Consider the following 23,492-nt stretch of genomic DNA (forward strand, 5'->3'; position numbering starts at 1 on the left):
GAGGTGATACCATATTTTTGTCACAAATATTCTGAATTTTTCTTTTTTTTTGAATCTCTAAGTCTATTATGAATTTCTTCCAGGCTTTAATATAATTGTAAAATTTTGTATAGGAGAATTCCTTAAAATTATTTTTTGTCTTGTAGTAAGTTAATTGCTCCTCTACATTACAGTATAGGATATTTTTCTTTTTTTTTCCTCTTCAGTTTTTTTTTACAGTTATAGCCTAAGGCATTTATAGTTTGTTTTTAATGCACTAACTTAGAAACAGTAAATATCCTTCAAGGTTAAGTCATTCTATCATTTGCGTTGTCTTCTTCATGTGAAATGGTACAATTTTAAATGCATTTAGAATTGGAATTTACAGTGGGCTTGGTCTTAACACTGTGCACAGGAGGTGCGTAGCTGCTAATGTTTTCCTTTGTGTTTTATCTTAAAGGCATACTATTTTTTGGGGGCTGAGTTTGTAGAGCTGGTTTCAAAGAAAGCACAAACAGACTAATGTAGATAAACATGTTTACCCGACCCTTTAACCAAATTTTAATAATTGTTTTACAACTAATAAAAATGAAGTTGTTTTTAGATAATTAAATCAGATTTTATGGTTGGCTGAAGCATCACTCTTTGATTGTTCAAAAATGCATTCTAGCCCCAGTAAGCTTTACATCCATTCGTTCAATAAATACTCACTTGGTGTCTACTGTGTGGCCAGCTCTGAGTAGGCAATAGCGAGCAAGACAGAAAAGGTCCTTCTGTTACAGAGCTGACTTTCCCTTCACCAGAGAATGCTGGTCACCTATAACCTAGCTGGTCACCTGACCTTCAAAAGCTCTTGCCAACTCATATCTTCCAACCATAATAATATTCAGAGATTGCGAATGTTAACTCAATTGCATCTTTTCACTTTGTCAGTCAGAAAAATACGTTTACTTCAGTTTGACTTGTTTGCCCACCTTGCCATTTCTTGTTCCTGCTGTCTGTCTGAGAGAGACCTTCTGTTCTGTAGAGATAATTTCTTGTTGCTCTCCTCTATCTGAGAGATATGTTCTGTAGCGATATCTTCTAAGCTGGTATGGAATTTACAGTATGAATTGGATGAATAATCACCAGATGTTGTCCAAAGCCTCAGCTTGGATTGGAGTTCTTACATCAGCAAAAGTTAGACTGCCATATTTTTTAATACTTTACAAAAATGTTGCTTCGAATAGTGATAAACTTGTGGCCCAGCTGGTTTCATTCCTTCCATCCTAAGGTCGAATGGAATGGTGTCCATCTGAGGAGGTAGCTCAACAGGCTTCATTTACACGTTGGGTTCTATACCCATGAGGTTAGAAAAGAATGACCATGAACCCCCTACATTAGCTACATTGTCTTCTTGGAAACTTTTGGCAGCTGAAGTCGAAAATAGGGTTTAAGAATTCCATAGTATTAGCAAAAAACACAGCTGAGGCTGAGATGCCTCATCCGTTACTATTGCTTCCCCCAAAGTACGAAGAAATAACCGCAGGCATTTTTCTTGCAAATATTTCATATTTAAAACAATAGCCTCAGATTTTTTTATGTAAATAAAATCACAATTTCTTCTGATATTTTTATATGAGTAAAAATTGCAGAACCTAGAGAATGCACAAGGGATGAGAACAAGGAGACTTCAGTAGCTGAAGAGAGAAAAAGGAACTGGGAATGACCCAGGGGTAAACAAGTACATTTGCTTCCAAGAGAATTCCAAGCAGAGATACTGAAGAGTTGTTAACAGAGTTCATTTTTAAATTGCCAGGAATTGCTAGAATTGAGTCAAATGACTAAAGACGGGAGATGGGCTAAGAACTTCATGTGGGCATCAGTGGGCTCCTGAGACTGACCGAAAAGTGAGTGAGTCACAATCAAAGTCCTTAAAGGACAGAAGCATTGTTGTGAAGGCTCAGGAATTTTTCACAGCAGTGACATGTGGGGTTTTAAACACACAGATATCTCTCCATCTCAATATTTTGTAACTGTCCTTTCCATCTGAGTATTGTTGAAGTATGGCAATGCTTACATAGTTAACCCAGCACAAAAGTATTGTTCTACTCACAGCATAGGTGATATGTTTTTTTCATCTACCAAGCATCTTTTTAAGGCTATTCAGGGAAGCCAGCAGCCTCCTTTACACGGAAAAAAACCACCTTAAGCAGTAACTAAGAGTGTCATTGTCAAATTTCCAACAGGAAGAGCAGGGGCAAAAATGGGAGAGAAAGAAGAGACAAATGAGCAAGTGAGTGCCCATTGTCAGCAAGACGAGGTCAGAGGCTAAACAGAGGGAGAAACTGACAAATGCTGCAGGCTGTGTACTTCCCAGTTATAAATCCTAAAAACAGGTACCTCTGCTACACTTAAGGTTCAGACAACCAAAGTGGAGTCATCAGTTTCTCTAAAGGAGGGTGTGGAAGATGCTGGATGTATAAGTCGGGGTTCTTGGTTGTAGGCAATAGAATCTACCTCTTTCTTAGTATCTTGAATAAAATACTTCATTGGAGGTGACTCACATCGTTGAAGGAAGGCTAGTGGACTAGACTTGGATGACAGTGGAAACCAAGGCAATCAGGAAAGCCAGGAAGCTGAGAGACTGCGACTATCTTTTCATCAGCAGCAGTCACGGCCGCCGCTGCCCCGGCAGGATGCCATCTGCTGCTGCTGCTGGATAACATTGTCTGCTCCAGAATCAATCCCAAGAAAAGCATCTGAATGACCAGCTCTAAGGTCAGGCCAATGCCAGCAGATGGCGAATGGCCCCCTTTGGCATTCACGATGGGAAAGGCATCGTACCAACTTCACACATGGTGGCAATTTTCCCTGACTACTATATGGGCTGGATGCTGAGCTGGTGGCGTGTCCAAAATGACATGTCCAGTACACTAGGATCAGGTAAGTGTGACTCTGAAGGATCCCAGAGGTTCTGGCTATGGGTTATCACAGGCTGTGGCCTTAGAGCAGCCATGGAGAGGCCATGAGAATGTGACTTGTTTCTTGCTAGTAGTCTGAAGTGGCAGAGAGGATTAGAGAAGAGTGACTGTCACAGTCTCCACTTCCTTTGTGTGTTTAGCCTCTGATCTCATCTTGAGGGAAGATGAGGCTGGCTGGAGGTGTAGCCTGGACCATTAAAGCCCATGCCTAGAGCTGAAATATTGGCTATGGAGTCTGTGACCGCCCTTATCTTCAAGGGGCCATCATCTGGGAGAGACATTTCTTCAGGAGAGTTCCATTTTGCTTTTTAAAGCATACTATTTTTTTCTTCCATAAAGTCATGAAATTTAAAGTCATGCTGAAGTCTGAACCTGGTTATATAGTCTTTATTTCTTTTATTTATTTTTCGGGGTTCGTGGATGCAAGCTTGACTCAGGAGAATTTGGGAGGTAAAACTTAAGCACCATAAATGAAGAACAGGCAGCTGCAGCATGAAATTCAGGATAAGCCATAGATTAAAAGGTGTGAAGGTTAAAAGTTGATGAAGCTGAGAAGGAGGCTTCCTAACTTTTTTATTTTTTTGGAGGTATAATTTACATACCATGCAATTCACCCATTTAACATGTGCAATTCAATATTTTTTAGTATATTTACAGAATTGTGCCACCAACACCACATTCAAATGTTAAACATTTTCACCACCTTAAAAAGAAACCCTGTACCCATCAGAAGCCATTTCTCATTTTCCCCCATCTGTCTCTACTTCTGCTTTACCTCACTAAGGAGCTACTAACCTACTTTATATCTCTTCTGGACATTTCATGTAAATGGAATCATACAATATGTGGCCTTATGTGTCTGGCCACTTAGCATCATCTTTTCAAGGGTCATCCATATTGAGCATGAATCTTTTCTATTTTCTTCAGTATATGCCTAGGAGTAGAATTACAAAGTCTTATGGAAACTGTATATTTTTTTTTTTCAAATATTCTGATATTTTATTTTATTTTATTTCTTTTTTTTTTTTTTTTTTTTATTATACTTTAGGGTTTTAGGGTACATGTGCACAAAGTGCAGGTTTGTTACATATGTATCCATGTGCCATGTTGATTTCCTGCACCCATTAACTCGTCATTTAGCATTAGGTGTATCTCCTAATGCTGTCCCTCCCCCCTCCCCCCACCCCACAACAGTCCCCAGAGTATGATGTTCCCCTTCCTGTGTCCATGAGTTCTCATTGTTCAATTCCCACCTATGAGTGAGAACATGCGGTGTTTGGTTTCTTGTCCTTGCGATAGTTTACTGAGAATGATGTTTTCCAGTTTCATCCATGTCCCTACAAAGGACACGAACTCATCATTTTTTATGGCTGCATAGTATTCCATGGTGTATATGTGCCACATTTTCTTAATCCAGTCTATCATTGTTGGACATTTGGGTTGGTTCCAACTCTTTGCTATTGTGAATAGTGCCGCAATAAACATACGTGTGCATGTGTCTTTATAGCAGCATGATTTATAGTCCTTTGGGTATATACCCAGTAATGGGATGGCTGGGTCAAATGGTATTTCTAGTTCGAGATCCCTGAGGAATCGCCACACTGACTTCCACAATGGTTGAACTAGTTTACAGTCCCACCAACAGTGTAAAAGTGTTCCTATTTCTCCACATCCTCTCCAGCACCTGTTGTTTCCTGATTTTTTAATGATGGCCATTCTAACTGGTGTGAGATGGTATCTCACTGTGGTTTTGATTTGCATTTCTCTGATGGCCAGTGATGATGAGCATTTCTTCATGTGTTTTCTGGCTGCATAAATGTCTTCTTTTGAGAAGTGTCTGTTCATGTCCTCTGCCCACTTTTTGATGGGGTTGTTTTTTTCTTGTAAATTTGTTTGAGTTCATTATAGATTCTGGATATTAGCCCTTTGTCAGATGAGTAGGTTGCAAAAATTTTCTCCCATTCTGTAGGTTGCCTGTTCATTCTGATGATAGTTTCTTTTGCTGTGCAGAAGCTCTTTAGTTTAATGAGATCCCATTTGTCGATTTTGGCTTTTGTTGCCATTGCTTTTGGTGTTTTAGACATGAAGTCCTTGCCCACGCCTATGTCCTGAATGGTATTGCCTAGGTTTTCTTGTAGGATTTTAATGGTTTTAGGTCTAACATATAAGTCTTTAATCCATCTTGAATTAATTTTTGTATAAGGTGTAAGGAAGGGATCCAGTTGCAGCTTTCTACATATGGCTAGCCAGTTTTCCCAGCACCATTTATTAAATAGGGAATCCTTTCCCCATTTCTTGTTTTTTCAGGTTTGTCAAAGATCAGATAGTTGTAGCTATGCGGCATCATTTCTGAGGGCTCTGTTCTGTTCCATTGATCTATGTCTCTGTTGTGGTACCAGTACCATGCTGTTTTGGTTACTGTAGCCTTGTAGTATAGTTTAAAGTCAGGTAGCGTGATGCCTCCAGCTTTGTTCTTTTGGCTTAGGATTGACTTGGCGATGCGGGCTCTTTTTTGGTTCCATATGAACTTTAAAGTAGTTTTTTCCAATTCTGTGAAGAAAGTCATTGGTAGCTTGATGGGGATGGCATTGAATCTATAAATTACCTTGGGCAGTATGGCCATTTTCACGATATTGATTCTTCCAACCCATGAGCATGGAATGTTCTTCCATTTGTTTGTATCCTCTTTTATTTCATTGAGCAGTGGTTTGTAGTTCTCCTTGAAGAGGTCCTTCACATCCCTTGTAAGTTGGATTCCTAGGTATTTTATTCTCTTTGAAGCAATTGTGAATGGGAGTTCACTCATGATTTGGCTCTCTGTTTGTCTGTTATTGGTGTACAAGAATGCTTGTGATTTTTGTACATTAATTTTGTATCCTGAGACTTTGCTGAAGTTGCTAATCAGCTTAAGGAGATTTTGGGCTGAGACAATGGGGTTTTCTAGATATACAATCATGTCATCTGCAAACAGGGACAATTTGACTTCCTCTTTTCCTAATTGAATACCTTTTATTTCCTTCTCCTGCCTGATTGCTCTGGCCAGAACTTCCAGCACTATGTTGAACAGGAGCGGTGAGAGAGGGCATCCCTGTCTTGTGCCAGTTTTCAGAGGGAATGCTTCCAGTTTTTGCCCATTCAGTATGATATTGGCTGTGGGTTTGTCATAGATAGCTCTTATTATTTTGAGATACGTCCCATCAATACCTAATTTATTGAGAGTTTTTAGCATGAAGGGTTGTTGAATTTTGTCAAAGGCCTTTTCTGCATCTATTGAGATAATCATGTGGTTTTTGTCTTTGGTTCTGTTTATATGTTGGATTACATTTATTGATTTGCGTATGTTGAACCAGCCTTGCATCCCAGGGATGAAGCCCACTTGATCATGGTGGATAAGCTTTTTGATGTGCTGCTGGATTCGGTTTGCCAGTATTTTATTGAGGATTTTTGCATCAATGTTCATCAAGGATATTGGTCTGAAATTCTCTTTTTTGGTTATGTCTCTGCCAGGTTTTGGTATCAGGACGATGCTGGCTTCATAAAATGTGTTAGGGAGGATTCCCTCTTTTTCTATCGATTGGAATAGTTTCAGAAGGAATGGTACCAGTTCCTCCTTGTACCTCTGGTAGAATTCGGCTGTGAATCCATCAGGTCCTGGACTCTTTTTGGTTGGTAAGCTATTGATTATTGCCACAATTTCAGAACCTGTTATTGGTCTATTCAGAGATTCAACTTCTTCCTGGTTTAGTCTTGGGAGGGTGTATTTGTCGAGGAATTTATCCATTTCTTCTAGATTTTCTAGTTTATTTGCATAGAGGTGTTTGTAGTATTCTCTGATGGTAGATTGTATTTCTGTGGGATCGGTGGTGATATCCCCTTTTTCGTTTTTTATTGCATCTATTTGATTCTTCTCTCTTTTCTTCTTTATTAGTCTTTTAGCGGTCCATCAATTTTGTTGATCTTTTCAAAAAACCAGCTCCTGGATTCATTAATTTTTTGAAGGGTTTTTTGTGTCTCTATTTCCTTCAGTTCTGCTCTGATTTTAGTTATTTCTAGCCTTCTGCTAGCTTTTGAATGTGTTTGCTCTTGCTTTTCTAGTTCTTTTAATTGTGATGTTAGGGAGTCAATTTTGGATCTTTCCTGCTTTCTCTTGTGGGCATTTAGTGCTATAAATTTCCCTCTACACACTGCTTTGAATGTGTCCCAGAGATTCTGGTATGTTGTGTCTTTGTTCTGGTTGGTTTCAAAGAACATCTTTATTTCTGCCTTCATTTCATTATGTACCCAATAGTCATTCAGGAGCAGGTTGTTCAGTTTCCATGTAGTAGAGCGGTTTTGAGTGAGTTTCTTAATCCTGAGATCTAGTTTGATTGCACTGTGGTCTGAGAGACAGTTTGTTATAATTTCTGTTCTTTTACATTTGCTGAGGAGAGCTTTACTTCCAACTATGTGGTCAATTTTGGAATAGGTGTGGTGTGGTGCTGAAAAAAATGTATATTCTGTTGACTTGGGGTGGAGAGTTCTGTAGATGTCTATTAGGTCCACTTTATGTAGAGCTGAGTTCAATTCCTGGATATCCTTGTTAACTTTCTGTCTCGTTGATCTGTCTAATGCTGACAGTGGGGTGTTAAAATCTCCCATTATTATTGTGTGGGAGTTTAAGTCCCTTAGTAGGTCACTCAGGACTTGCTTTATGAATCTGGGTGCTCCTGTGTTGGGTGCATATATATTTAGGATAGTTAGCTCTTCTTGATGAATTGATCCCTTTACCATTATGTAATGGCCTTCTTTGTCTCTTTTGATCTTTGTTGGTTTAAAGTCTATTTTATCAGAGACTAGGATTGCAACCCCTGCCTTTTTTTGTTTTCCAGTTGCTTGATAGATCTTCCTCCATCCCTTTATTTTGAGTCTATGTGTGTCTCTGCACGTGAGATGGGTTTCCTGAATACAGCACACTGATGGGTCCTGACTCCTTATCCAGTTTGCCAGTCTGTGTCTTTTGATTGGAGCATTTAGCCCATTTACATTTAACGTTAATATTGTTATGTGTGAATCTGATCCTGTCATTATGATGTTAGTTGGTTATTTTGCTCGTTAGTTGCTATAGTTTCTTCCTAGTCTCGATGGTCTTTACAATTTGGCATGTTTTTGCAGTGGCTGGTACCGGTTGTTCCTTTCCATGTTTAGTGCTTCCTTCAGGAGCTCTTTTAGGGCAGGCCTGGTGGTGACAAAATCACTCAGCGTTTGCTTGTCTGTAAAGTGTTTTATTTCTCCTTCACTTATGAAGCTTAGTTTGGCGGGATAGGAGATTCTGGGTTGAAAATTCTTTTCTTTAAGAATGTTGAATATCGGCCCCCACTCTCTTCTGGCTTGTAGAGTTTCTGCTGAGAGATCAGCTGTTAGTCTGATGGGCTTCCCTTTGTGGGTAACCCGACCTTTCTCTCTGGCTGCCCTTAACATTTTTTCTTTCATTTCAACTTTGGTGAATCTGACAATAATGTGTCTTGGAGTTGCCCTTCTCGAGGAGTATCTTTGTGGCGTTCTCTGTATTTCCTGAATCTGAATGCTGGCCTGCCTTGCTAGATTGGGGAAGTTCTCCTGGATAATATCTTGCAGAGTGTTTTCCAACTTGGTTCCATTCTCCCCATCATTTTCAGGTACACCAATCAGACGTAGGTTTGGTCTTTTCACATAGTCCCAAATTTCTTGGAGGCTTTGTTCATTTCTTTTTATCCTTTTTTCTCTAAACTTCCCTTCTCTCTTCATTTCATTCATTTCATCTTCCATCAGCGATACCCTTTCTTCCAGTTGATCACATCTGCTACTGAGGCTTCTGCAATCTTCGCGTAGTTCTCGAAACTTGGCTTTCAGCTCCATCGGCTCCTTGAAGCCCTTCTCTCCATTGGTTATTCTAGTTATCCATTCTTCTAATTTTTTTTCAAAGTTTTTAACTTCTTTGCTGTTGTTTTGAATTTCCTCTCGTAGCTCAGAGTAGTTTGATCGTCTGAAGCCTTCTTCTCTCAACTCATCAAAGTCATCCTCCATCCAGCTTTGTTCCGTTGCTGGTGAGGAACTGCGTTCCTTTGGAGGAGGAGAGGTGCTCTGTTTTTTAGAGTTTCCAGTTTTTTTGGTCTGTTTTTTCCCCATCTTTGTGGTTTTATCTACTTTTTGTCTTTGATGATGGTGATGTACAGATGGGTTTTTGGTGTGGATGTCCTTTCTGTTTGTTAGTTTTCCTTCTACCAGACAGGACCCTCAGCTGCAGGTCTGTTGGAGTTTACTAGAGGTGCACTCCAGACCCTGTTTGGCTGGGTGTCAGCAGCGGTGGCTGCAGAACAGCGGATTTTCGTGAGACCACAAATTCAGCTGTCTGATAGTTCCTCTGAAAGTTTTGTCTCAGAGAAATACCGGGTTGAATGAGGTGTCTGTCTGTCCCTACTGGGGGGGTGCCTCCCAGTTAGGCTGCTCAGGGGTGAGGGACCCACTTTAGGAGGCAGTCTGACTGTTCTCAGATCTCCAGCTGCGTGCTGGGAGAACCACTACTCTCTTCAAAGCTGTCAGTCAGACAGGGACATTTAAGTCTGTGGAAGTTCTTGCAGAGTTTTTGTTTGTCTGTGCCCTGCCCCCAGAGGTGGAGCCTACAGAGGCAGGCAGGCCTCCTTGAGCTGTGGTGGGCTCCACCCAGTTCGAGCTTCCTGGCTGCTTTGTTTACCTAAGCAAGCCTGGGCAATGGCGGGCGCCCCTCCCCCAGCCTCGCTGCCGCCTCGCAGCTTGATCTCAGACTGCTGTGCTAGCAATTAGCGAGACTCCGTGGGCATAGGACCCTCCGAGCCAGGTGCGGGACACAATCTCCTAGTGTGCCGTTTTCCAGGCCCGTTGGAAAAGCGCAGTTAGGGTGGGACTGACCCGATATTCCAGGTGCCGTCTGCTTCCCCTTTCTTTGACTAGGAAAGGGAACTCCCTGACCCCTTGCGCTTCCCGAGTGAGTCAATGCCTCGCCCTGCTTCGGCTCGCGCACAGTGCGCTTCACCGACTGTCCTGCACCCACTGTTAGGCACTCCCTAGTGAGATGAAACCAGTACCTCAAGCAGAAATGCAGAAATCACCCGTCTTCTGTGTCGCTGGGGCTGGGAGCTGGAGACCGGAGCTGTTCCTATTCGGCCATCTTGGCTCCAAGGAAACTGTATATTTAACCATTTGAGAAACCAACAGCCTGTTTTCCACGGCAGTGGCACCTTGTCACATTCCCATCAGCAATGTCTGGTGTGTGTGTTTGTGTGTGGGGGGTCCCGATTTCTTCACACCCCATCAGCACTTGTGATCTGTTGGATGGCAGCTGTGGGTGGGGTGTGAAGGGCATCTGTGGGTATGGTTGTGACTTCCATTTCTCTCATGGCTGAGGCAGAGCATCTTTTCATGTGCTTATTGGCCATTTCTATATTGTCTTTGATAAAATGTCTATTCAGACCCTTTGCTCATTTTTAAATTGGATTATTCATCATTTTTTTTTCATTGAGTTGTCAGTGTCCTTTACGTATTCTAACTACAAGTCCCTTCTCAGATATATGACCTTCAAATATTTTTTTCCATTCTGTGGGTCATCATTGATGGTATCCATTTGTCTATTCTTTCTTTTGTTGCTTGTGCTTTTTGGTTGTTGTTTGTTTGTTTGTTTTGAAACAGGGTCTCTCAGACCCGATGGCTCACAAAGACACTCCATAGGCTCACAGAGGAGCTGGCTACCAAATTCTGTCACTCAGGCTGGAGTGCAGTGGCCCCATTTTGGCTCACTGAAACCTCTGCCTCTGGGCTCAAGCAATCCTCCCACCTCAGTATCCTGAGTAACTGAGATTACAGGTGCATGCCACCATGCCCCATGCCTAGCTAATTTTTGTATTTTTTGTAGAGATGGGATCTCACTATGTTGTCCAAGCTGGTCTTGAATTCCTGGGCTCAAGTGATCCGCCCACCCCAGCCTCCCAGGGTTCTGGATGTATAGGTGTGAGCCATCATGCCCAGCCTGCTTACACTTTTGATATATAAGAAGGCTTTGCCTAACTCGAGGTCAAAAAGATTTACTCCTATATTTTCTCCTAAGAGTTTTACAGTTTTAGCCATTATATTTAGATCTGTGCTTTGTTTTAACTTTTGAGTATGATGTGAAGAATGGGTTCTTAACACTTATGAAGCTGCAATAATTGATGTTTGGTGGCAGCACATGAAGAAAAGAGTGAAGAATGTACATTTATTGTCTTTCTACATTTTCCAAGAGGCCATCCTCAACTCTTGAGTTCTTTCCATCTTCCGTAAATATTTTTGGCTGTTGAGTATTAAAGTTGCTATGGCTTTCAACAGATCTTAATTCATTGCTTACATGTAATGCACAAGGAATTGTTTAGAGTTGTAACCCCTACATAACCGTGATAAACTATTTGATTAGTTATATTTCACATTACACAAAATAATCTGTACTGCCTTGAGTTGTGTTTTACAGGTGAGTAAACTATTTTGTATAACAGTGATTATAATAATATTGGGGGGAAAACTTAACTCAGTGTCATTGCTATGTTTTCCCTGAGTCCTTATCTATTAAATTTGGAGCCAATAAAGTAAGGAACATGCTGAGGGAAACTTCTAGGAAAAAAAATATCTTTGCCCTTGCAGGAGTATCTAGTTTTGATGCAGTTGAGGAACACAGACCTGGCACAAGCTTTGTCCATTACAGAGAGCCTCTGTGGCCTCGACTGGCTTCTCAAGTCTGTAGGAAGTTTGAACTTTAGCTGGAGTTTGGCTCAAAGGCTTGTGGATGCTCTTGTTCTGAGATGTTCTGGGCGAGTACTTCACAACAGATTTCTCTAAATTCCCCTTTTGGTCAGTTATGTCAGATGGTTCAGGCAACCAAGCTTGAGTCCTCACTTATTTTATTAAACCAACCATGAAAGTTGATCAATTCTTCCTTCCTAAAGCTCTGTCACCAGTTCTCACTGCACCTTCATACCTAGATCAAGTCTGCAGTCCAGGGTCACCCCTTCACCCCTGTCCTTTCTGTAGCCCCAGAGCCTAATCGAGAGAAAGTATCACTAAGTCTTTGTTGATTATCTTTGTTCCACCATATTTACACAACTTTGCAATGGTATAAATAGGATTCACTCCTCCCTCTCAGGGTAGAAATTCTAATTAAAGAATAGTCCATGGAGGCTGGGCGCGGTGCTTATGCCTGTAATCCCAGCACTTTGGGAGGCCGAGGTGGGCGGATCACCTGAGGTCGGGAGTTTGAGACCAGCCTGACCAACATGGAGAAACCCTGTCTCTACTAAAAATACAAAATTAGCTGGACTTGGTGGCATACATCTGTAATCCCAGCAACTCGGGAGGCTGAGGCAGGAGAATTGCTTGAACCCGGAAGGCAGAGGTTGCGGTGAGCCGAGATCACGCCATTGCACTCCAGCCCGGGCAACAGGAGCGAAACTTCGTCTCAAAAAAAAAAAAAAAATAGTCCGTGTAAAAGAAGGCAACCTTTCTTCAGGGGCACAGCCTTGCAGGTGTGGAGGCAACTGGGTTAGCACTTCTCCGAATGGTGGGTAAGAGGTGAGATGAGGTACGGAATTATCTCACCAGGGTTCAGTTCTTGGTTTTGGTGTGGATCTTTCTGAAGGACATTGGGGTCTACACTGTGGAATTCTTTCTCATCTGAAGTCAGAAATCTGTCACTTCAGTATTCCCCTCTTGTATCCTACCCTCTGATCTAGTCTTCCCGTTACCCTCGGGCCTCACTCCCAACACACATGTCTTTGACCTTCACTTCCTTGAGTTTTCTTTCTTCCCCATCAATCTCTCTTCTCTCCGGGGCTCCCTTTATCCTCTACCCGATTTGCATCCCACAGATGGCATTATTCCCCCTGGTCACCACTGCTCTGGCCAAACCCTGTCTCTGCTGACTGCATCTATTGCTGTGAGCTGATTGTTCTCTAGTTTCTCCATCTCCTGAGGCGTGCTTCACACCACTGCCAGAAGAGCTGCCAGGCATGTGCCTGGGTGAGGCGAAGTGGGGAGGGGGCTTGAAATCCAGCCCTCATTCCACTGATCATTTTGGGCTTGGTAGAGCTGCGTCTGCCTAGAGAGAATACCTTCCTCTAATCGGCACAGACACCCTACGGGCGCACAGAGGAGCTGGCTACCAAATTGACCTTTCTAAAATAGTTGACCATCTCATTCCTCTGCATAATACCCTTCAGTGGGTCCTATCAGCTAAATGCCAAACTCCTTACCATGGAATGCAAGCAAACCCTCTAAGACCTAGCCTGCTTGTCCCACCAGCATTTTAATGAGGGTGATCATATGATTTATTGTCCAAAGTATTCCTTTCAGAATACTTCTGAAAGGAAGGAAGAGCTGTTACTGATTATGCCAGGGCAATCCACTACAGTGCCTGGGCACTTATTTGTAACCTACCATTCCACACCTTGGATTCATTCACTGTGGTAGTACCAACCCACTGGTAGTTTTCTCTGTACACTTTGTTATTTCCAGATTAAGAGGTTTTGACAGAGTTATTTTGACAAGCTTGTTGTGAATCTGAGTACATTTTGATTCCTTTTTCTGATTAAACATTAAAAGATGAAATCCACACATCCTCAAGTCAAAATCCCAAGTCCAAAATGATCAGAGCCTAAACAATGATATTAAAACATCTAATTTACATTATTCTATGCTCTGGTTACTTGATTGTAGTATGAATACTTTATCTGCTTAGAACTTGTATTCCCTCTTCCCCATTTTCCTGCCTTTCCTGGCTTATGTCCACTTATTGTTCAAGATATCTCAAGGACTTTTTCTTCCAGTTACCTTTCCCTGATTTTCCTGGCTGGGCTCAGTGCCCATCATCTTGTTCCCACAGTAACCTGTATATGTTTTTTTATCATACCTAAAAAAAAAATAATGTGTTGAAGTCATGAGTTCAGGCCTGCCTTGCTTACAAGACTATTATGTCCTCAAGGCAGGAACCCTGTCTTATTAATTGTTTTATCCTCAGTGCTCAGCACGGCTCTTTACAAATAATAGAATCTTAATAAATATCCCTTTACATAGACTAATTTGGTCTCCTTGTAATATGAAGTGAAACGCGCCTGCCCCTTATTTCCTGGGGAATTTTTTAGGGTACTAGTGATGATTTATACCTACTTGGAGCCTTCAGGACATTGACTTTTGGCATGTTAAAGTTGTAAAGCCTATTTTTTTTTATACCATAGAATCATATAAAAAGAAAATACACATGCATAATATTCACATATGTTTTGCCAAAAGTGTGAACAGTGATGTGTTAAACTTTAGTTTTTCCATGCCATAAACAAAATTGTTCGGAGGGTATGGAAGAGTAATTCTTGTTTAATGCAATGAAGGATCATATAATCCATTAAATAATAGTATTCCATTCTTGCCTTATTTTCTTTCTTTTTTTTTTTTTCTTCTTTTGAGGTGAAGTCTTGCTCTATCGCCAGGCTGGAGTACAGTGGTGTGATCTTGGCTCACTGCAAACTCCGCCTCCTGGGATCAAGCGATTCTCCTGCCTCAGCCTCCCAAGTTGCTGGGACTACAGGTGCACACCACCACACCTGACTAATTTTTGTATATTTAGTAGAGATGGGGTTTCACCATGTTGGCCAGGATGGTCTTAATCTCTCGACCTCGTGATTCGCACGCCTCGGTCTCCCAAAGTGCTGATATTGCAGGTGTGAGCCACTGCACTGGCCTCTTGCCTTATTTTCTAAGCTCTCTGGATCTGGCATTTTGAGCCAAGGTGATCGATGTTATCCTAAAGTTATGTGTTTGTTTTACAAGCCTAATGTCTGTTTCCATTTCTCTAGAATGTTTTGGACATTTAAAGAATGGTTCTGGTTGGAAAGATTCTGGCTTCCTCCAACAATAAAGTGGTCCGATCTTGAGGATCATGATGGACTCGTCTTCGTAAAACCTTCTCATTTATATGTGACAATTCCATATGCTTTTCTCCTGCTGATTATCAGACGTGTATTTGAAAAGTAAGTAGTACCTGTGTCTTTCCTTCCCATTCCCCCTCTTCGCTCTAACACTAGAATCATACAGTCTTAGGCTTAGTGAGATCCTTAAAGAGTCTGTTGTTCAGAGGTTGCCACTAATGGGCCGCAGATTCTTGGGATGAGTTAATGTAATCAGATGCACTCCAAATGTTATTTAAAGGCTGAACAACAAAACATTAGAAACATGGATCCCATTGAGTGCTTTAGTTTTATAACGAAGAAAATCAAGATCAAGAGAGGTTGTGGACCACAGAGCTTATTAGTGTCAATGACAATATGGGAACCCAGTTCATCTTCTACTCTTCCATGGTGTCTGACAATGCATATGCATTCCTGGAAAGGTTGTGCTAGAAGAGTCTATGACTCAGGAAGTATTACCATTCTCATATGCCTATAAAATAACAAAAATGGCTCATTAAAGACTAAACCAAATATTGCTATATAGTATAGTTTATTTTAAAGGTTTGTTTAAAGGTTTAATAGCTGCCCTTCATTCTAAAGTGCAAGGAAATCAAAGAGAAAAATTAATCAGTTTGCTTTCTCAGAAAAAGTAAACTTATTTTTTTCTTGATTTAATTTAAATGGATATTATTTCCAGCCTTTTTATTAAAATTGTACTAGTGTTATGATAACAGTAGATAAATGTTCATCTATAATCTCTGTAGTTGACTCTATTTCAAAAAGCTGTTATTAGCACATTAATTTATTAGGAGCAAAGAGAATATTCAAATGTCAAGAGTTGGAAAAACTTGAGACAAAATCTGATAGAGATCATTTTGTCCAAGACTAACTGTAATGCAGATCATATGTTTATAACCATTTGCAGGGTCCTTATCTTGAGAGCTAGTTTGACCAACTCTGTTTCATGAACTCTTGAAAAAGTTTTTGTACAAACAACAACTTCACTGGGGCCAGCAGTGTGCTATTCCTATTGGGAGGAAAAGAAAGCCCCTGGATACCACTGAACCCTGGCTGAGAACATTTGAAAATGTACTTTTCTGACAGTTAATTCTACTTTTTACTCACATATTTGGATGTGTCAAGAATGCATAAATAAAGTAGAAAAATTACTATCCTGAAATACTAGCTGTTCTTGCATTGTATCCGGTGATCTTTGAATTTGGCATCCAGGTCCATTACTTATTTCCATTGCAGATTTCCTACTTTTTGGTGGACAGCTCCATTTTTCACAGTTTGGCCAGGACTGTGAGCCAGAAACATCTTTAGGTTGCCAAAGCAGCACAGCTGTGGAGGACCAGCTTGTTACATCCCCATCTTGGCCTCTCCAACAACAATCAGGAAGGAATCCAACCCTCTCTTAATTCCTAGGACCATTGTTGCTTCTTCTCAAGGGATTAAGTATAGTCTATATTCTCTATTCTATCTCCTTATAACTTCAGCTCCCAATAACTCACTGTCAGCTTTTTCCATTGTGACGCTACGGAAAACTATGTGTTGCTTCGCTAATGCCATATCTCTTTTAATGCCATAGAAGGAAGGAAAATTTAACAGGGAGAGAGGTCATAGTTTTTGAAGTATAAGTTTATATTTTTTTTCCAGAGCTTCTATATCATTAGTGGGAGATTGAACCAGTTATATCATAAATAAAATATCACTTATACCTTACATTTGAATAGGAGTTTATGGTTTAAGAGCTACATAAAATCACAAGTGGTGTGATCTCAGTGCGCAGGTGTGGAAATGAGAGATAAATGACCTGGCCAAGGTCATACAGTTCACATATAAGGGGGTGGATCTAGGACTCGAACCCGTGAGCTCAGGTTTAGGGTTGCTGGCTTTTTATTTTCTGACTGTTTCAGTAATTCTTAGACTTTCACAGCGAAAGACTCCTGATGGCAGAAGAGAGTACACAAATGTCTCTTGGGAATACAGAAAGCAAGCTTAAAGAGATAATAGCAAACATCAAAATTTCTGAACTGTTTTAAAAATTCATGTAAATATAACCCTATGTTTCAGCATATCCTGACATATTTAACACAAGAAAGCTTCCTTCTTTTGTTCTAGACTGTATCTATGCTACATCTTCTCATTCTATGAAGTGACCAAGAGTGTGATTTGGCTGGTTCATTATTGTCCTTAGTACTAGCCAAGAACTAGTCAAGATCAGAAATTCATGTTTCTTCCTAGAAAATCAAGAAGAGAGAGACAGACAGATGAGAAACAAAGAAGCAGATAATTTGAAAGTAACTGACATTTACTTTGTATTTAAGATTTTCTTTTCTTGAAAGTTTTAGTTTGTGGCTTATGTTTTGTTTTTTGTTTTTTTGTGTGTGTGTGTGTGTGTGTGGCTAATGTTTTGATTTTTATTTTGTCCAGACTACTAGTTTCTAATTAGTTTATCTTCTATGCATTCTTTTATGTGTCTGAAGTGTGATTTAAAGGAAACCTAACCTGCTCAAATATCAACACTCGTGGAATAAACACATTATCTCAGAGTAAATCATGGTCCCAGAAGAGTCCAAGGCAGGGGTGCAGGTGGTAAAATCAGAAGGACACATTTTTATTATTGTTGTTACTTAATTATACATGAACAGATTCCCCACCCCAGCAACATAAGGTCATGATGGGGCAGTATGTCCGTCCTTCTTTAAAGGAGGGTAGGATAGCTGGAGTAACCTATCTGTAGCGACTGACGTAAATTGAAGAAGTATTGTTACTAACTGTCCCAAATGGAAATAGTCTTAAAATGTGCACATTAGACTTTTTCATCTGAGATCTACTTTGCTCCCAATATTTTGTTCACACATAAAAACAAAAAACAAAACAAAATAAAACCTCTGAAAAACTCTGCTCACAGAGCCTCTGAATCCTTAGGAACTGGGAATCAATCTCATGCCAGTAGGCTAGTGTATCTATTTAGGAGAAGTATTTAAACGTAACATGCCTAATATCTGCCTAGGGATACATTCCTTTTATTCTATTAAAATATTAAAAATACAGGGAGATCTGGGATGTCTAGGCTTTTGGTTCCCAGGTAACTGATGGGGTGCTAGACAAAGAGGGGGCCATCTGGGTGTCTGAATGGGTTTGTCTGAAGGCTCAGTTCTGCAATAGTAGCAAACCTAAGGGACTCATTCCCTGGTAATTAACCTAACTTTGAACCATTTACATGGGAGCAGACGTTCATTCTTTTTTCTTCCTCTCAGACTTTTTTTTTCTATTCCATATCAATAAAATGAAAATTTAGGCAAGCTAGCTGGCAAGCTAATCTCTCAGTTTCTTTCTAGGGCTAAGACTTATAATTTCCCTTATCTCTTCAGTTCAATTTATCAAATATTTATTGTGCTTCTTTCTTCTCTCCTTTTTCAAAATAGATTTTTAATTAAGTGACTATTTATATTCATCTACACTTTCCTAGATTTATTTGAAAAGGGAAGATAGCACTCAATTAGACAACTGTATTTATATCTACACTCTGTTCTGTTAAAAATGTTATTTTTTGGCCGGGCACGGTGGCTCGTGCCTGTAATCCCAGCACTTCGGGAGGCTGAGGCAGGCAGATCACGAGATCAGGAGATCGAGACCATCCTGGCCAACACAGTGAAACCCCATCTGTACTAAAAATACAAAAAAATTAACTGGGTGTGTTGGCACGCACCTGTAGTCCCAGCTATTCGCGAGGCTGAGGCAGGAGAATCACTTGAACCCAGGAGGCAGAGGTTGCAGTGAGCTGAGACAGTGCCACTACACTCCAGCCTGGCGACAGAGTGAGACTCCATCTCAAAAAAAAAAAAAAGTGGTTTTTTTGTGTGTGTGTGTGTAAGAGGTAGCTATCCAGTAAAATAAAAATCATTATGTCTGTCCTTGAAATTAACAAAGAGGACTGTAGTTCTCTTTCTTGTTTAAATTAATGATTTTAACAGGTATTTATTCCTGATATCAGCAAGGATGCTATGAATGTGTATATTTATCTTCGTGTATACTTACCCATATGCTATTTCTCACATGACCCTCTAGAGAAGAATGTTATGCTTCATTTGGCTTTGAGATTAGTTTTGTTTCCTTACTGTATAAATCTTTGGTTTAATTCTATTTTGCTTTCCCCTCCTAATTTCTTCATTTCTAGCACTTGAGGAGATAGCATTGAGTGAATATATTGAAAACACTACCCTATGAAACTATTTCCAGTTTGTGTTGTTCTAATAGAGAAAAAAATGGATGTTTTCTCCACTAAAATTTTCCAGCTACTAGGTTGGATAAATGAACTAATTCAATTATTTATCTAAAACCCTGTCGTATATATATATACATTTTTTTCTCTCTCTCTATACACACACACACACACATGTGCTCTCTCTCTTTCTCTGTATCTCTCTCTCTGTCTCTCTCTCTCTCTCTATATATATATGTCTATATAAGAGCAACCTTGAGTGATTGATGACTTTTTCATTAATTCCTTTTTTTCCCCCATGTACTACTCCCATTCCCCTGTCTGCCGTGTTCTGTGTATTTGGTGATCCTTTATTTGTATGACCCAGTAAAACATGTGCTTCATGTACCGGTATCACTTGTTGACATAAATGGTATTGTGCTAAGACCTTTTCTTTCTTCTTTTTTAAAATTTAGCACTATGTTTTATGATCTCTCCACATTGCTCTGTGTACATCTGGTCCATAATTCATTTATTTTTATATGTCTCTGAAATTTAGGGGCCATTTTCAAGAGAACTTAATTCATCTGGAAGTTGGACTGACATACATTTAATCAGATTATCTTAGGAGAGTTTTTATTCAACTTCCGTTGATATAAAAATGAATTTAAGAACTAAATGATCATTCATAACTAAAATTTTCAGTATTTAATTCAACACCAAAATTCTTCTTAAGTCCTAGAATTGACTGACCTGGCAGAAGATAGTACCTTTGTCAGAACTGAAGGAAGAATAGGGAAATCTCATTATTTTAAAAATATCTGCTTTATTGAGGTTTGATTTACATACAATAAAGTTCATCCAAAATTTGATGCATTTTGACAAATGTATACAGTCTTGCAACCATGAACACGATTATGATACAGATTTCTGTCAGCTGAAAAATTCTCTTGTAATGGTTTCAGTTAATACCCTCCCTACCCACTAGCCACCAGCAATCACTAATCTACTTTCTGTCACTATAATTTTGTATTTTCTAGGATTTCCTTTAAATGAAATCATATAGATTATCGTCTTTTATGTTTGACTTCTTTCATTAAGCTTAATGCTTTTAAGATTTTTTTCATGTTATGTATATCAGTGGTTCCTTTCTATTGCTGAATAGTCTTTCAACATACATATATACTATAACTTACTTATCCTTTAGTTGATGGGAAGAAATTTGTGTTGCATACAGTTTTAGGCCATTGTGAATGAAGTTACTATGAACATTTGCATACAAGAATTTGTGTGGATATATGCTTTCATTTGTCTTGGTAAAGAGCAAAAACATTTGCTCTTCAAGACACTGTTAGTGTATATCCCTACACTGGAATATTGTTCTGCAATAAAAAGGAATGCACTACAAATACATGCTATGACACGGATGAACCTCAGAAACATTAAGCTCTGTGAAAGAAGCCAGACACAAGTGACCACATATTGTATAATTTCATGTATATTAAATATTCAAAAAGGCAAAGCCATTAAAACAGAAAATAGATTAGTGGTTGCCTGTGGCAGGTGCAAGAAGAAACAGAGATCAACAATAGACATGAATGATGGAAATGTTCTAAGGCTGATTCACAGTAATGGTTGTACAACTTAGTAAATTTACTAGGAAGTCATTTTATACATTAAAAAATTGTATACTTGAAAATATTGAATTATATGATATGCAAAATACCTTACTAGTTATCTTTTTAGGAAACATTACTGTAAATAAAATAAAAAGGCAAGCCACAGACTGGGAGGAGAAATTATATGTAAAACATATATCTGATAAAGGACTTAAATTCAGAATATATAAATAACTCAGAACTCAATAATAAAAAGAAATAACTTGGTTTTAAAAATAGGCAAAAGATTTGAGCAAATGCTTCATCAAATAAGATATACAAATAGAAAATAAGCATGTGGAAAGATGCTCAAAATTATTAGTCATTAGGAAAATACAAATTAAAACCACAATGCACCGGATTAGCAAAAATGTCAGAGTAAGAAACTCTGAAAATTCTTTCTTCCATAAAAGCAACCAGAAAACTAGCAAAAATTGTCACAGTCAGTTTTTTTCAGAATTGAGAATCAGCCAAAGGCTTACAGTGATCTAGGGGTTGTTATTTAAGAAAAACAGCAGAATCTTGGAAGGAATAGTAAGCTGTGTGACATTTTTAACTTGCCCTGTTCCCATCTTGCCCTCTCCATCTCGGGACAGCCTTGAAGAACCAGTGGCCCACAATTACGGTGGAAACTAGCAGCCTGGCTGCCACTGAAAGGAGCAGAACAGAGTAGAAGCTCCTTCAAAGCTCAGTATCAGAGGGTTGTCATTATCTGACCTGTCTGACGGTTCTCTGGAAGACACTACTCACAATGCTGTCTTTATCTGACCTGACTCAGAGCTCACCCAGTGAAAAAGCCTTTTCCCTGAGGGTGTTTGTCTAAAACAATTAGAGGTAATTGATTAACTTTATAACTGTCTAAGACAGTGGATAACAATTAGGGCAAACAATAAAATAACCAAAAAGCTTAAAACCTAGAACATGAGATGTGCATAGAAGGCTTTGAAAAACTCCAACATATCCTGGGAAATCTAGAAGGCCTGTATAAGGGTTAGTGCATGTTCATGGCTATCTGTATGCTCAGGAAAGACCTGGGAAGGCCATAAGCTCTCACCTCTGAATGACCTTTAGGCTCTGTGCAAACATTAAGTGAAGGCTAAGGCAGAGTCGCTTACTGCCTAGCTAAATGTTGAAGGTGTGCCCCAACATATGCACAGAGCTCCTCAGGAAAGACTGAGAAGCTTATTGGTTCTAAGCATTTAAGGAAATCTCTGTCTAATCATTAGCTGACCACTAAGCTAAACTAATAAAGCCTTCATTGCTCACACATCACAAAGGAGCCTTTACAGATTAATTCAAAAAGGTGACTAAGCCTCACGTCTGTAATCCCAGCACTTTGAGAGGCCAAGGCAGGCGGATCATGAGGTCAGGAGATCGAGACCATCCTGGCTAACACGGTGAAACCCCATCTCTACTAAAAATAAAACAAAAATTAGCCAGGCGTGGTGACGGGCACCTGTAGTCCCAGCTACTCGGGAGGCTGAGGCAGGAGAATGGCATGAACCTGGGAGGCAGAGCTTGCAGTGAGCCGAGATCGCACCACTGCACTCCAGCCTGGGCGACAGCAAGACTCTGTCTCAAAAAAAAAAAAAAAAAAAAAGAAAAGGAAAAAAAAAAGAAAAATGACAACTAAGCAAACAAATGGACAATAACAAATAGCAAAAACAACAAACTTTGGGGAGGAGAAATAATCTGATTTTTATAGTTGCCACCTTATAGTATTTAACATGTCCAATTTTCAACAAAAACTTATGAGACATGCAAAGAAACAAAAGATTATGGACTATACACAGGAAATGTAGCAATTATTGCAAGTGTTTCTGAGAAAGCCTAGATAGTGGACTTATTAGACAAAGGCTTTAAGTCAACTATTTTAAATATGGTCAAAGAACTGGCCGGGTGCGGTGGCTCACGCTTGTAATCCCAGCACTTTGGGAGGCCGAGGCGGGCGGATCACGAGGTCAGGAGATCGAGACCACGGTGAAACCCTGTCTCTATTAAAAATACAAAAAATTAGCCGGGCGTGGTGGCGGGCGCCTGTAGTCCCAGCTACTCGGAGAGGCTGAGGCAGGAGAATGGAGTGAACCCGGGAGGTGGAGCTTGCAGTGAGCTGAGATTGCGCCACTGCAATCCTGCCTGGGCGACAGAGCGAGACTCCGTCTCAAAAACAAAAAAACAAAGAACTGGAGAAAAACATGCTTAAGAACTACAGGAAAGCATGAAAACAATGTCTCACCAAATCAAGAACATCAATAAAGTAATTGAAATTATAAATTATAACAAAGAACCAAATAGAAGTTCTAGGTTTGAAAACTACAATGACTGAAATCAAAATTTCATGAGAGAGGCTCAATAGCATATCTGAGCAGGCATAAGAAAGAGTCAGCAGTGTGAGGAACAGCAAAATAAAAGAGAATGAAGAAAAATAGTCTTAGAGACTTGAATACCAACACACACATAATGGGAATTCCAGAAGGAGAGAAGAGAATAAACAGGACCCCAAAAATGTGAAGAAATAAATGGCCAAAAATTTCCCTGAATTCTGAATCTGTATATCCAAAAAGCTAAACAAACTCCCAGTATGATAAATTTAAAGAGAACTACATCTACATATGTCATAATCAATTTGTCAAAAGCCAAAAAGAAAGAATCTTGAAGGTAGGAAGAGTGGAGCAACTCATCATATACAAGGAATTCTCATTATGATTAGGAATTGATTTCTCATCAG

The 23,492-nt window shown here is 39.7% G+C and overlaps 1 protein-coding gene across 4 annotated transcripts in view; it reads left to right on the plus strand.

Annotated features, from left to right (window-relative positions):
• Window positions 1-23,492, plus strand: part of CERS3 (ceramide synthase 3) — a 140,253-nt gene that overhangs the window by 33,442 nt on the left and 83,319 nt on the right. For 3 of the 4 annotated variants that reach the window (XM_003277548.3, XM_012507172.2, XM_003277549.4), the window contains exon 4: window positions 14,804-14,977. In XM_003277548.3, coding sequence (XP_003277596.1) covers window positions 14,805-14,977 — 173 coding nt within the window. In that variant the 5' untranslated portion in view covers window position 14,804. Of the gene's footprint in view, window positions 1-12,823; window positions 12,963-14,803; window positions 14,978-23,492 lie in introns of all 4 variants that reach the window. The other variant, XM_030813848.1, reaches the window with a different exon arrangement.

This window comes from Nomascus leucogenys, chromosome 6, assembly GCF_006542625.1.
Source record: "Nomascus leucogenys isolate Asia chromosome 6, Asia_NLE_v1, whole genome shotgun sequence".
NCBI lineage: Eukaryota > Metazoa > Chordata > Mammalia > Primates > Hylobatidae > Nomascus > Nomascus leucogenys.